Below are 16,026 nucleotides of genomic sequence, written 5' to 3' on the forward strand. Positions count from 1 at the left end.
TACAGATGTTTGGTATCCATAGGGAAAGGAGAGAGACTCTTCTCTTTAATTAAACATTAAATCTGCCTCTTCAGTGAGTTAATGAAGCTCTTCTCTGACTGGCAATGGGGCTCTTTGGTGGAAACCAACAGTGTCTGTACCAAGATCCTGCTTTGTAAGCTTTATCACTCCACCCCCTGATGTTCTCCAAAAAATGGATTACCACAGACTCATTACAACACTTTTATTTGGTGTGTTATAAAGTTTTAAATACTTTTAGTACAACTGAGGTAAAATAAAGTATGTAAACGGTATATTATTATATAAGCTCTGAGTTTTGTTTGATCATATTTTCAACATTTACTATTGCAAAACTCAGATAAAATATGTAGACTAAGATTCATTACATATTTGACATCATAATCCAGCCACGAATTTAAACCTGTGGCAGTTTTATACAATATAAACCATAATAAAGCATATGTCAAGTACTTGCACTGGTAAGCACATTCAAAATAATCTTTAAAAGAATCAAAATACGGTATAAACTCTCAAAGACATCATCCTTTAAAAAGAATTATATAAGGCCTATATACAGTATATGAAATATTTGTTATAATATAATATAAACATACATGTTATTATATAAACATGATTAATAGCCTAAAAATGTAGTTTGCGATTTCACAATATTCTTGTCATAAAGTTCTCAAAAAACAAAACGTATATGACACAATGCTTTATACAATGCTCTCAATGTTCCTATCATCATACTACATCAAACTACTGACTAACCTGGACAACGACTGGAAGACAGTTTCTTTCAGTTTTTTAGGTCTAGTAAACCTACAAATAAGCCAACGATACGACCGTATCTGCTTAACCATGACATTCAAACATGACATTGATTCAGGTGTTGTGCTTACATCTCAGATTTCTTAAGGTCCGCTTTGCCTTTATTTTAGAGGTCAAGGGCAGGAGGATGAGCTGTCAAATTCAAGCGAACCATTTTCAAGTGATCCATATCCATTCATCTTTTTCAGTTTGAGTTGGTCTGGGTGACCAAGGGCCAGACTCTCCTCCACGGCCTCTTTAGTAGCAAACATTTGACTAATCTCTACAAATGTCTTATTTTTAGTCTCAGGAATAACAAAGTACACATAGACGGCCACAGTCAAACACACAGCACAAAACACCAGATAGCAGTATGACCCAGCAGACATCTGTAATACAGAAAAAGGACAGAACACAAATCAATTTTTGTTTTTGGAAAAACAGTTAAAGATTATTGGGTTTTACAACGCATGACTTGAACAAATGTTCAAAGCACACAGCAGTCAAAGTCTTTTGAGATCAAGGAACCAAAAAATATTTAGCTCTAAGAAACTCAAAACTTAATTCTAAATGTTGGCACAAAAAGCAACAGCATCTTAAACATTACAAAGGACCTCTGGGGAAAAATGTTTATGAGCGCTCTTAAAACAATTGGATCGGAAAAGACTGCGACAAATGGTTACAATACCTGCAGAAAAGGAAAGATGAAGCCGATAGTGAAGTTAGACATCCAGTTAAGAGACCCTCCAACAGTGTATGCAGCTGGACGATGAGATTGCTTAAAGAGCTCTGCTGTGATCAGGAATGGTACACCCGCTAAAATAAAAAAACATTCGTACAAACGTTATATTTCTTTATCCTGTGGACTATCGTAGCAAAGCAAGACTGTGACATGTATTTTTTCACAACAGTTTAATCCAATGCATAATTCTGAATACATAAGCACAGGCATTTTAAGCACATGCATGTATGCATTGCTGCGCTGTTGTGCAACAGTTCTTAGTGAGAGAGAGATAATAAACAAGCTTTATGAGGAGCTTGTTATCTCAATATGCAGCAGGCAGAGATTGTTTCACTGCTTAAGTTCTAATCCCTTTTGGTTACAAGTGAAAAATAAGGAGGCACAAGGTGTTATTTCAAATGTAATGAATTCAGGAACAAGCCAAGCGATGGCTTCATTATTTGTGCATGATAATTGCAGCAGGAGGCGTGCTGCAGTTAAATTGATAAGGAACTCTGCTTGTAATTCATTGTTCATGCAGGATTTTGTCTTAAAAAGCCATATTCATCATTGTTTATGAACAATGAGCCATAAAAAATCCTAATTAAAGACGTAATTACACCGATTGAGACTGGGGCCTGAGAATGAATTATAGATTTTGGAGTTGGGTTGGATAATGCATCAACTCAGTAAAGCACTTGCAGTCTCATTCATCACTGCAACAGAGCTGCTCCTCTCTGCTCTTTATTGTGTGCATAAACTATGAATCTTACGATTACAGAAAAGTAATACAACAAAGTACACACGTTAACTTTAAAACTTTGAAACTCTTTTAAACTTGTAAACCATATCTTTGCCTCCTCAACTATATTGCCAAGTTTATATAATATAGGTCAGATAAGAGGCATTTAATGTGTAGAATGCCTGTACCATTCACTGGTGCTAAATAGCAAAAAATACCGTAAGTGCTATATAGCATCTATGTAGCACCTATGTTAAACCATATGGTGCTATGTAAAACCATAGTCATGCTATTGCACCACATATGGTTCTGTTATCATAGGGAAACCACTTTAAGTGCAATACAGCATCTATGTAGAACCATAAGTTGTGCTATAGAGATGCTATATAGCACTTAAAGGGATAGTTTACCCATTTACTCAGCCTCATGTTGTTACAAACCTGTATAAATTTTGATGTTTTGATGAACACAAAGGAAGATATTTTGAGAAACGTTTGTAACCAAACCGTTCGTGGACCCCATTCACTTCTATAGTAGGAAAAAAGAATCCTATGGAAGTAAATGAGGTCCACGAACGGTTTGGTTACAAACATTTCTCAAAATATCTTCCTTTGTGTTCACCAAAACACCAAAATTTATACAGGTTTGTAACAAAATGAGAGTGAGTTAATGATGACATAATACTCATTTTTTGGTGAACTATCCCTTTAAAGTGGTTTCCCTATGATTACGAGCCAGTGAACCACTTTTAGAGCTATTAAGCCATTTAAAATGTGTGTATTGTATAAATGAATACTCATAAATCTATGTTGACTACATTGTGTGCATATAATTAAAAAAAATATTTAAAAAATATATTAATATTTAAGCCAGTACTGCTTTTATAATATTTGAAAAAAAAATGAAATATGAAAAAAAAAAAATTTGTTAAATAATGTAAAATACAGGTGTGTTTCCCAATTCTCTTAAAGAAATAATTAATGAATCACATAAATAGATACCTATTTTGCATGCTTATTTTGCATTATCATGCCTCAATCCTTCTGCAATTTTGTACAAATTTCCTCTGCACTACTCTGCAATTCTGAACAGATAAAATATACAACTGAATATCTATACATTAAACATAACCAAAATTGTAATGTATTTTTATTTATAAATACATGTAACATCCCAATACTTGATGGAACCGAGTAAACTGCAATTGCAGTTCAGAATTCTACCTCCAGGTGTCGCTATTTCACTATTTGAAGACATCATCTGGGAATTCAGGGTCAAAGAGCAGACAACTACTCATCCAATTGAAGCAGTTCTCTACTGATTGCATCTAAGCATGACTGAATGCGATGTAGCCATGAATATTAGATTATTAAACATATTAAGTGAGTAAGATGTATGAAGAGCTTACCTGGCCCTATACAGAATCCAGCGATTATTCCAACCACACACCCCACGCTTATATACTTCATAAACGACACATGTGTCTGCGTAAAAAAAGTATTAAAAACACCATCACTCATACTTACACAACTAATTTTGCCAACAGTGATTTCAACAAGCATTGTAATTACTGCAGTGTACAGGTGAGCTTCATCCCACTTACTTGAAGAATGAGAGACAGTGTTATCCCAGCACAACACATTCCCATGAAGCCAAATCCCCCAATAATCAATGGCCTTCGACCCAGACGTTCAATGGTGAAACACTGCAAGAAAAACAGAGATGTTACACAGACTGATCAGATTAATTAGTAACCGCTGAACTGAAAGGATGGCTTTTGGTGTTTTTCTGACGCAAATGGTGTGGAAGCATAAAGTGGAACCTTGTTTTTTCATTAAGTGCTGCTAAAATTGAGAGCTAAAGCTCTGTGCTGTTGACTTTAAGGCGGGTGCGGCTGACATAAGAATGAATAGCTGTAATTTTATAACCAATCTCCAGCCTTCCTCCCGTGTGCCATTCGCCTCCCAAGTGAGGACCAATTGACACTGACAGCAATGAGTTCTTCTGACTAACAGCATGCTTCTTCTTCTCCGGCTGCTGCTGGTGCATCACTAAATCCTGGCTAAGCAACGCAAGTGGGAGAGAGAGAGACGGTGTCTGGCCTTCATTACAGCTCTGAGATGTGACCCAAAGATGGAGCCGGTAAAAACAAGACACATCATTCTCTCTAATGCTCATCTTATCCAGTGTTTTTTTATGAGTGTCACTGCAGAGAAAATACATAACGCGAGCCGGGGAAGATTGAGGGGAAAGCAAAATGAAAACGATTGAGAAGTGGAAAGACGTTCTTCCTTTCCGCTGCTGTTCTCGGCTCTAGTGAACACACACCGCGTGATCTCTAATAAACAATTTCACGTCACTATAACCCCCTGTCAAATATGGTGAATTAGAATCATTTGGGACATCATGTGGGACGGGCGGGCTGCACAGGTTTTCACAAGCAGGTCTGTGTTAACATATTCTAGATTGGATGGCATGTGAAAAATTCGATCTGTCATAAAGAAACAATATTATAAACTTGTATCTATTTAATGATGGTATCTAATGTATTTATTCGATTAAATTTTAATTTAAAGACAATTTTTTGTTGTTAACAAATGTAAATTACAGGATGGTAATCTACTACTGTATTATTTACATATATACAGTACTGTGCAAAAGTCTTAAGCCACCATGCCAGCATTAAATTTGTTGTTTTTGCAATGTTATATGATCATATATAATTGTTTCTCGGTCTCTTGAATAGAATACATCCAGAAAATACAGGAAATGTGTATATAGTATTAAAAACTGTATAAAAATGTAAACTGATGTGTCAAGTTTTTAGGGTAAACTCCCCTTTCACTTGAGCCATAGCAGGAAACTGCAGCATCTCTTAAACCTAAATAAAACTCAATTTCGAATTTTAAAGAAATTAGTTTTTTTTTACTTCATTTTGCTTAAAAAAAAGATGTGTTTAGTGCCAAGAGAGGTCACACTAAATTTTTAATATTAATTAAATATTTCCTGTATTTTCTGTTTGTATCTTAATAAAATAGTTTGAAAAATAAATATGGATAGACATTAAAACTGCTAAAACAACAAGACGTTTGCACAGTATTGTTTATATTTACTTTTTATAGTTATTTATTGTTTAAAAATATTTAATGAAGATTATTTTTATATTATATTTACCATACAATTGTATTGTTTAGACATTAAAATGACAGCAGGAACTGTGTTATGGTGGCCTTGGTAATACAAGTCACATAATAAAGTAATCTGTCATTTTATCACAAGGCAAATTTATCAAAGTCTTTGATTATCAAAAATGTATTTTTAAAACAAGGCAAATTAGTCTAGCATAAATTAGAAAAGATAACCATTTTATAGATTCATCCATATTTATCACTAACAAAAATCTCCAAATTCCCCTGTAAACCCTACCTGATGTGAAACTGTGATATAAAGCATTTGATTTTGTAAAAGCATAATAAGAACTCACCCCAACAAGGCCTGCAATAATCTCTATAGCCCCAGTTCCTACAGTGGTATACTGGATCTCAGGGGCTGGAATCCCAGCATTCTCAAAGATGTCGTTGGTGTAAAACCAAATCTGGAATAAGAGGAGAGCGATACAAGGATGAGAAGGTAGAGGCACATGAAGTAATTTTGGCTTGTACAGGTGGCATATCATGACTGTGAGCAGTAACGGTGTACAACACTTCAGATTCAATTTGAGAGCTGGAGGGCTGCGTGTGAGGTTAGGCAGGGGGGTAATCAGAGACAACACAGACGGTTTGAGAGCTGCTGGGAGTGTAGAGGACACACAAGGCCTGCTGCTCATGCTGAAGTCAGCCAAGACTCACCACCTGTCAGCCCCATTTACATTGACTGCACACATACACAAACACACACAAACACACAGGGTCACCTGCCTCCTAAGAGCCCTACAGTCAATGTCATTTAATATTTAAATTTGATCTCAAAACCCCATACGGTAAACCAAGCTATAGTCCTACTTTGATTTGACATCAACTGCTTATGTGCCTTGACAGAATACAATGATGATAAGAAGAACTGATGCTGTAATGAATTCGTGAATTTTTCAAGGTGTTAAAAAGAAGATTACTGATCTTTCAACTTTGCAAACAAATAAATTCATCAACTTAACATATAAAACGAAGACTGTCAGCTTATTTTATACTAGCATCTGTAAAAAAACAGGCTTAAATTGCATATTTGCATATTGTCATTTCGTAAATCGTCTGGGTAGGACACAAAGAGGTACATCCTCATGAAGGAAATCTGCAGTGCTACGTTGAGAAGACTTTCATAGTCTAACAAAGAATACACAGAGGATAAAATTGCTGACTGCTACTGCTTTCAAGAGCAGACCAATGCTGCACCCACAATTATCATAGAAACAAATGTGATACTGCATTTTTCTTTTTTTTTTTTCATTTTGGAAAGAATTATGATATATGAGTAATTTTCATTTAACAGTGTCAGGAAATAGCCGATTTACCACCATTTAATATTTGTGACCGCGTGGACCAAAAAAATCAATCATCAGTAGCATGGGTAAATTTGTAGCAATAGACAAGAATGCATTGTATGGGTCAAAATTATAAATTTTTACGCCAAAAATCATTAGGATATTAAGGATCATGTTTCATAAAGATAGTTTGGGAATTTCCTACAGTAAATATATACACATTTTTTTATACGATTTTTTGCACCCTTAGATTCCAGATGTTCAAATAGTTGTATCTCGGCTAAATATTGTCCTATCCCAACAATCCATTATATATCAATGGAAAGTTTATTTATTTAGATGATGATGTATAAATCTCAATTTCAAATAATTGACCCATGTTACTTGTGGAGTTTTTTTGGTCCATGATCACATTTTGCCTTTGTGAGGCAGAATTAATATGCCACCAAACAACACATATCAAAATTACTATATACTTGCAAGAACATTTGTGAAAAAAAAAACATTTACATATGCAAGGTTTATACTACAGATTCTAGGTTTTTAAATGATGGTTGTAAGAAATCTATACCGCTTTTTTCGAGATGAATCAGAAATCTTATTTATAGCCCAGATATCATTGACACATACATGCCATATATTATCAGCTGACACTGCCACATACTGGAAAAACTACATGCATGCATTTACAATCCATGGAAAACAGCTAAAAGTAAAACAACAAGCTCTGACTTAAAATGAATTTATAGATTAATCAAAATTATAGCTGTCAAATCACAATAATCATCTTCATCACAATTAATAAAAAGCATCTCATTTGCTTGAGTAATTGCTTGTATTTATTGCTTTAGCAGGGCAGTGCAAATTATATTCCATAAACACATTCCTGAAAAAAGATTGTAATTTGCTAAGGTCTGTTGGGTAAAGAATGAGGTTCTGTCAGCTCTCTGCTCCTAATCATCTGAATAAATAATCTGCAGTAAAACTACTTTAGGAAAGTAACACCTTCCCAAAAAAATAATAAATAAGAGCCGTTTAGCCTTTTTCAAGTCAGGTCTACATTGACTGGTCAGCAGCTGGACTCTTGGATTCTTGATTTACTACAACTTAAATGTCACACACTTCACTGCTTGATTTTTTCATCAAGCACTCTTCTGTTAAAAAGGCCGGCATTGCATACAACATCACAGTTTGGTGGTGCTTCTACTGTACCAGTCTCATCAACTAGCAAGCTTACCTTGGTCACAAGGATGACTATTTTACATCGATCTACATGGTAAACCAAACCTCTTCTAACCAGCATAAAAACGTTAGACTGTAAGCATCACAATTTTAAAGATCTTACATTTATTTATTCATTTTATTTTAATATGTACCGCATATACTTTTTAAATTATCTTAAAAGCTTTCATAAAATGAACAGTAGCAAGACTGTCATGGTTCTTAGATTGCCCCCATATGTAAATATAACACAATTATATAATTTATTACCAATATTAGAACTAAGCATTGAGGACCACCAGGGGTCCCCGGATCCCTCTTCGAGAACCCCGGCTTTAGAAGAACATTACATTACTGATGTGCCACAAAACAATGGCACTGATATATTTTATGAAGATATTTCAGTTAAAGTTGATTTTAGTTAAGACACCTCATACATGCATTTTCATTTAAAATAAGATTTAAGCCTTGTTTGTGAAACCGGCCCAAATGTAGTCAGTTTTATATCTTAACCAGGTCTTACCGCATCAATACCAGAAAGCTGCATGCCGATGTTGATAACCACCACAGAAAGGACCTGCCAGCGAACAGTGTGGTCCAGTAGCAGCTGCCAGACAGATATAGTCTCCATTGATGACAGAGAGCGTTGCTCCTCCTGCATCTCCTCTATCTCTTCCTGGATGTTACATTTGGCCCTGTACCATTTAAGCGCTGCACCAAACAGAACACAAGCTAATGGTTTCATGCACATCTGTATCAGGGATTTTCACATGAAAAGCCCATTAGTTTAGCTATGATTACTAGTTTTCATGATTTATGTTTCCCATAAAGCTAATAATTAAATAAAACTTTGTGACTACAACGAAGGATCACTGTAAAAGAAACAGACGCTAGGGATTTCTGCATTTCTAAAATAAACTACTAAACATATCAGCTAAATTAAACACACATCCTACATTTATATCATACGCATTTGTGGCAGAAGCAAACAACATACATCTTAGTATCATTTAGGCCAGCAAGATATTAAAGGGACACTCCACTTTTTTTGAAAATATGCTAATTTTCCAGCTCCCCTAGAGTTAAACATTAGATTTTTACTGTTTTGGAATCCATTCAGCTGATCTCCGGGTCTGGCGGTACCACTTTTAGCTTAGCATAATCTATTGAATCTGATTAGACCATTAGCATCGCTAATTAAAAGGACTATTTTCGTGTGCTGCATTATATCATTGTGCCTGCTGCAGCCATAGTACTGTAGCAAAGTCCTTGATTATTACACCAGAATGGGAGTATAGTTCCTAGCCAAACTGTATCTGCCTAGAAAATCGCAACTTAAAATTTTCTGTCTTAGTACACAATGTAACTACAGAAGAGTCAAGTTTTAAATAGGAAAAATATCGAAACCTTTGGTCATATTTTAGCGTGATGCTAATGGTCTAATCAGATTCAATGAATTATGCTAAGCTATGCTAAAAGTGGTACTGCCAGACCTGGAGATCAGCTGAATGGATTCCAAAACAGTAAAAATCTAATGTTTAACTCTAGGGGAGCTGAAAATGAGCCTATTTTTTTTTTTAAAGTGGAGTGTCCCTTTAAGACATTGTTTAGGACCACACTGATTTTTTTTCTTCCTTTACACATAAACCTTTCTAAAATTAATGCTTAAAACCTTAAAAACTTCTGATGTATATCATATACTGATATAATTTGACAAATGCAGGATGGGTATGTTGTTAGGATGCGATTATTATTCTATTAAGTGCAAAGTTTTATCTTCAGAAACCTCACCAGTGATCGTGGCATGAACATTGTGCTTCTCAATCAACAGGTAACGTGGACTTTCTGGAAACCATGGCAACAGCATCAGCTGGATAAAGGTGGGGACAACCACAAGGGAGAGAAACAGGGGCCAGTGCTCCTCCTGCCAATCAAAGCAGCACAAATAAACTATTACACAGAGCTCTACCATAACTCAATACTGTACAGTACATTTATATTAACCAAATGTATGATGTTAAATAGATTATTGTATTACTCAGTTTCACCTTTCCTAAAAGTTCATGCAGGCCCAGGACTTGAGCTGAAAAAACTCCAATGCAAATGAATATGCTGGGCACGAGCCCCAGAAAGCCTCTTAGGTTTTTAGGAGCAATTTCTCCAAGGTACATGGGCACCACACTGAGAGAGATACCTGAGAGGAGACACATTAGAGATCATTTAGGTTTTAAAAAAAGCCACGTTTTGTAACTCATGTGTGTTTTCTTTTCAGCTGGGGCATACCTGAATGTATCCCCGTTACAAAACGACCAAAGATGACCATTTCAGGTGAGCCACAGATCCTGCTGAATCCCATGAGCGTTCCCGCTAGGAACACCAGTACAGTGGAGTTCACCAGTGTTCCTTTCCTGCAAAAGCAAACACCATGGAGTCCTGTTCTGGCACTGTTCATTAACCTGGGACAGTCATGCTCAATAGCCAGCCACCTGGGAGTTTAACTATCAAAACCAGATAACTGATGTTCCATGACAGTGCTGCTGGGTGAAATAGCGGCCTTCCTTGATTAGTTCTATCAAGTTGTAAACTTTCCCCCTGATTTACAGATGGCTGCATCGTGTTCTGCGTTATGATCACTTCACTGCTATAAAACATTTTGCAGGACTGAAATTGATTAGAACAATAAATAGGATCATGAATCATCGTCTTTCATTTGCATTTAAATGTCTGCAGTCAAATCTTGTGGCGCCACTCATAGACACTCACATCATATAGAAGTTCCAGAGTCCTTGAAAAGCAGAAAATAAAAGTGTAAGCTATGGCTAACAGATTGGATATGGTCAAGACTGGATTATGGATCAGGACAGAGCCCCGGGGCCTCAGATTATCAGGGGCCTCTACAGCCTCACAACCAGAGATTTCCAAAGGAAGCTTGACAGGCTTAATGCATGGACTCTCCCTACAATAGTTTACAGTGCAAGCTAGAGGCCCTGGCTACTACTTGCCAAGTGTATTTCCAAATTCCTTTTGACAATTCACCCTTGTCGCTTAAAGTAGGATATAGAAGGATATAGTATTAATGCTTCAAAGAGACATCTATCAGGAAGCTTGGTATCTAAACAATAGGATCATTTAAAAGTTATTTAAATACTAACTGTAGTTGTGCTCACTTGAGAACCTTAGGAGATACGAGAACAAAGAAGCTTAGCCTTTTCCAAAGAGCAAACAAGGCCATTTACAAGGCAACGGCAAGGTTGTTTAGTGAGGCCAAAGAGGTCACGTGGGGTGACAGATGAGAAACAATCCACCTCAGTGGCCTTGACACTCTGAGGAATTCCTGGCAGAGTGACCACACCACGGCAGATGTTATGGGTCTTCTCCTGACTTACCTTCCAAATTTGGTGACCAGCGTGCCAACCATCAAGGAACCGATGAGGCCTCCAATTGCAAACACTGAAACAGTAAGTGAATACATGAGGGTAAGGGCCTCCTCGGTCAGTCCGGTTCCATTTCGACTTATCACCGTTTGGTTATAGAAGTCTTTAATGTACTGTCAGTGACAAAGAGAGAGCGACATATTAGATATGGGCTGAATTGTGGTGAGTGCCTTAGATCATGCCTTACCAATGCCATAAGTTAAAAAAAAAACAATGGCACACACAAGTGACAAAATATTAGATCTTTATATATGTAAATGCCCTGTTAACTCTACATAAAAAGGTGGAAAAAGGGGTTTTCATATGGATGTCATCAGTTATGATTCTCCAAAGAACCCGTTTATTAAAGGTTCTTCGAAGAACAATTTCTTTACTATATTTTTAGTCTTTAGGAACTATATTTATATATATATTTACTATATTTTAAGCTGTAGTTATCCACTACAAACCTTTCTCTGTTCAAGTTCAAGTTGAGCTTTGATGTTAAAGGGACACTCCACTTTTTTAAATATGCTATTTTTCCAGCTTCACTAGAGTTTTGGAATCCATTCAGCTGATCTCCGGGTCCGCCGGTACCACTTTTAGCATAGCTTAGCATAATCCATTGAATCTGATTAGACCATTAGCATCACGCTAAAAAATAACCAAAGAGTTTTTTCGATATTTATCCTATATAAAACTTGACTCTTCTGTAGTTACATCGTGTACTAAGACCAACGGCAAATTAAAAGTTGCAATTTTCTAGGCGATATGGCTAGGGACTATACGCACATTCTGGCGTAATAATCAAGGACTTTGCTGCTGTAACATGGCTGCAGCAGGAGTAGTGATATTATGCAGTGCCCGAAAATAGACCCCTTGGTTACTTTCAATAGCAGGGGACTATTTTTAGGTGCTGAGTGTCCCTTTACAGGTTCTTTATTGAACCATACAGTACAGCCCAATAAAGTACCCTAAAGAAAGAGTGCAAGTTAAGACCCCATGTCTGGCATGTATGCCAAGTTGACAATTTTGAATGAAATGTCTATTTAATCACATTTTTTTCTAATTTAACACATAAGGAATTGTAAAAAGTGATTTATGTAGGCAGTTTGTGTAGACCTATGTAGTGATTCTTTAAAAATGATCCACTTCAATAGTCACTTTTCTTAATAAAGTTTATGATTTAAGTTTCAAAGCTTCTATTTAGTATGTCACGCTTTTATTGACTTACATGCCTCTGTCTTATGACAAGCACTCCTTACACTAATCCTATGTCACTTTAAGGTCACACCTAATTAAATTTGAGTGTATCCAGATTTTCCATTCCAAATTAATTTAAACCGAAACACTTATATAAAAAAGGAAAGTGTGTGTGACACTCTGATCAGTAAATGACACCTATATAATAATACTGAACTAAACTATTGGTGACACTTTTGATTGTGCTTCTGCTTTGAAATATATACGATTTCTAATCTATGTTTGGATTTTTGTTTTTGAATCATCTTCATTAGTACATGAAAAACAACACAAAACAAAGCCACTTAAGTAGGGTATATAACAGCCAGTCAGGAGACAGGAAAATTTAAATATTTTCATCATTAACAGGCTAATGGGGCAGGGCAAATAGGTCCCTACTTATATACATGAAGAGCTGCTAGAGGCAACCACTGCAGCACAGAATGCCTGACAAGCCAAGATGAACAAATAACATCTGAGTCATCTATAAAAAAACATGAAAGTAAGGCTTCAACTCTTTGTTTCTAAGTTTCTGGGGGGAAAAATATGCCCTGTTCATTTTGCTGTGCAAAACTTCTCTCTAGTTACAATTATGTTAATTATTTAATACCATATATTATAAAGTATATAACCATTTTTTTTAAATATGAGTTTATATTAGTATCCCAGAAATAAGAATTCCCAGTCTACAACAAGAATGTATAGAATGTACATAGCCATGTTAAGTAGGATAAATTCCCTGAAATCCTGCCTCAGTAATGCTTCTGTTCAGGTCACTGTGTTTGTTCTCTCAACCTACTGTGAGGCAATGCCATAAACTTGCACCTCTCTGCTGAAAGCCAATGCAAAGTTACATTTGAAAAACTAAATAGAATTGATTTAATTAGGTATTTTGGACAATTAAGGTAGTGTACTAAATCATTTCACTACAGTATATCAAAAAGCCCTTACCAGAGCAGGAGAGTTGACTACAGCTAGATTGTATCCATATAGCATAGAGCTACCAAAGGAGGTGAGGAAAGCCACTGCCAGCAGGGATGAGGTAAGGTGCTATTAAAGGGAAAAATTGGTGACAAAAGTGTCGTCTATTAAGCTTAGTTGTGGGATGCAGCATACAAAACAACATACATGCAGTTACAATACAGTAAATTATCTAACTTTTTTTAATTTATCACCAAATCTACTGATGTATAAACAGAGAACATTAAAAAGTCCTTCAGGACGTTTAATTAATTACTAAATGAATGTTTTTAGTGAAAGCATATATTTAGAATAAAAATATATAAAACACAGAAAAAATTAATTTAAAGCGAAACTTCAGCCAAATACCATAATTACCCCATGATGTACTCACCCTCAGGCAATTCGGGATACATATATCCATCATCTTTCAGATAAAGATATCTGGAGTTATTTTAGTAAATGTCCTTGCTTTCCAAGCTTATAACAGGAGAAAACATGCAGGGAACATCTTCTGACTTTGAGCCCAAAAAGTGCACCTATCCTTAACAGAAGTAATCCACATGGCTCTAAGCGATAAATAAAGGTATTTTGTGGGTAATCGGTGAGATAATGTAGGTATTACAGCTAGATATCGACTATTGATATTTTTTATTATACAATCACATCGATTACTCGCAGAAGATCTTTATTAAAGGGACAGTTTACCCAAAAATGAAAATTCTGTCATCATTTAATCACTCTCATGTTGTTACAAACCCCTATAAATTTCTTTGTTCTGATGAACACCATTGACTTCAATAGTAGGATAAAATAATACTATGTAAGTAAATAGGGCCCTCGAACAATTTGGTAACAAACATTTTTCAAAATATCTTCCTTTGTTTTCATCAGAACACTTATACAGGACATTTATACAGGTTTGTAACAACATGAGAGTGAGTAAATGCTGACAGAATTTTCATTTTTGGGTGATTTATCCCTTTAACCCATTAGAGCCATGAATGCACTTTTTAAAATCAAAAGTTGTTCCCTGATCCATGTTTTCTACCATTATAAAGCTTGGAAAAACATGGACATTTACTAAAATAACTCTAAATGTGCTCGTCTGAAAGATGATGGACATATGTATCTTGAGGGTGGGTACATCATGGTGTAATTTTGATATTTGACTGGAGTATCCCTTTAATCACAGGAATATCGATTGGGGTGGATTTACATTTATATGCTCTTTTTTGTTTTTGCTTGGGACTGGGATAGTAAATATTACTGTATGTGCCACACCAAGAAATACTCCAAAATGTTCAATTTTATTCTGTTCTGTTCTGTTCTATTCTATTCTATTCTATTCTATTCTATTCTATTCTATTCTATTCTATTCTATTCTATTCTTAATGTCAAGTCAGAAGAAAAGAGAATAGTTTTTTCTCATGTGAAACATCAGTAGTCATTTCATTTCAGATCATGAGTGGAAAACTTAATTTGTTCTTATTCTGATCACTTAATAGGCCTGCACGTGAGGAAAGATCTTGACAAATGTCTTGTGACATCAAATTATTTATTTTCTTTCCTACTCACAATTTAGTAAAGGACATCACTATATTAAATAATACAGATATTACTTAACTTTTCGGAACCCCTTACAAACCTTTATTCACCAAAATGTAATTGTCTTCTAATATGTAACTGTAATATAGTATTAACACATGGTTTAGATTAGTCCAGGACTTGGAATTTTGACATTTATGTAGTTTTTACAAACGTTACCTTACAAAAACAAACATTTTGAGACAAAAAAATTGACACTGATATATTTTAAGATAAGTCAGCGCAAGCAGCCAAAACATACATTTCAGTCTGGGACTAACAATAAGCCCTGTCTGGGAAACCGACCCAACACCCAAGATGCCATATTTTAACTACAAAACCCATTTTAAAGCACTGCAGAGCATATGCACAGTATATTAAGTACACAACTAGATACGCAAATAATAACAACACAGAGCTTTTACAAAACGACAGTTCAGTGAATGGTAAGTGAAAATACTACACTTACCGATGATTTTGTGACTGTCGTTGTAATTAAAACTTCTTCAGCCATTTTCTATTTATTTATACAACGGATCTTGATTTAAAGAGTACATGTAAAGTTTAGTTTGAACTTGCCGTCTTTTGTGGCCACCGGTTGAGCACCTACTTCATCTTGACACGAGGGCGTGGTCATATTGGATCGACGACAAACGGTTGATATGATTGGCAGTACGGTCCGCCTCTCATCCTCACTACAGTCCCGAGCTCGCGCTTACCGCGTTTGACTTCCGACTGTGAGGCCGCTCACGAGACAAGCCCAGGCCCAGTACCATCACATGATAACAACAACGTGATTCCTGCTGAAATCAATTTGCTAAGTGAATTTACAAAGACTGTGGGCACCAGA

The 16,026-nt window shown here is 35.8% G+C and overlaps 1 protein-coding gene across 1 annotated transcript; it reads right to left on the reverse strand.

Moving 5' to 3' along the window:
* Positions 1–208: 208 nt before the first annotated feature.
* slc2a15a (solute carrier family 2 member 15a) lies at positions 209–15,804 on the reverse strand. Its single transcript, XM_065297535.1, has 12 exons — positions 15,646–15,804; positions 13,581–13,679; positions 11,361–11,521; positions 10,258–10,382; positions 10,023–10,168; positions 9,766–9,898; positions 8,498–8,685; positions 5,761–5,871; positions 3,880–3,981; positions 3,685–3,760; positions 1,502–1,629; positions 209–1,202 (listed from the first exon to the last, which is right to left on the reverse strand). The coding sequence occupies exons 1-12, from the start codon at positions 15,688–15,690 to the stop codon at positions 948–950; spliced, it is 1,569 nt and encodes a 522-aa protein (XP_065153607.1). The 5' UTR covers positions 15,691–15,804; the 3' UTR covers positions 209–947.
* Positions 15,805–16,026: the final 222 nt, after the last annotated feature.

Source organism: Paramisgurnus dabryanus, chromosome 20 (genome assembly GCF_030506205.2).
Source record: "Paramisgurnus dabryanus chromosome 20, PD_genome_1.1, whole genome shotgun sequence".
NCBI classification, from domain to species: domain Eukaryota; kingdom Metazoa; phylum Chordata; class Actinopteri; order Cypriniformes; family Cobitidae; genus Paramisgurnus; species Paramisgurnus dabryanus.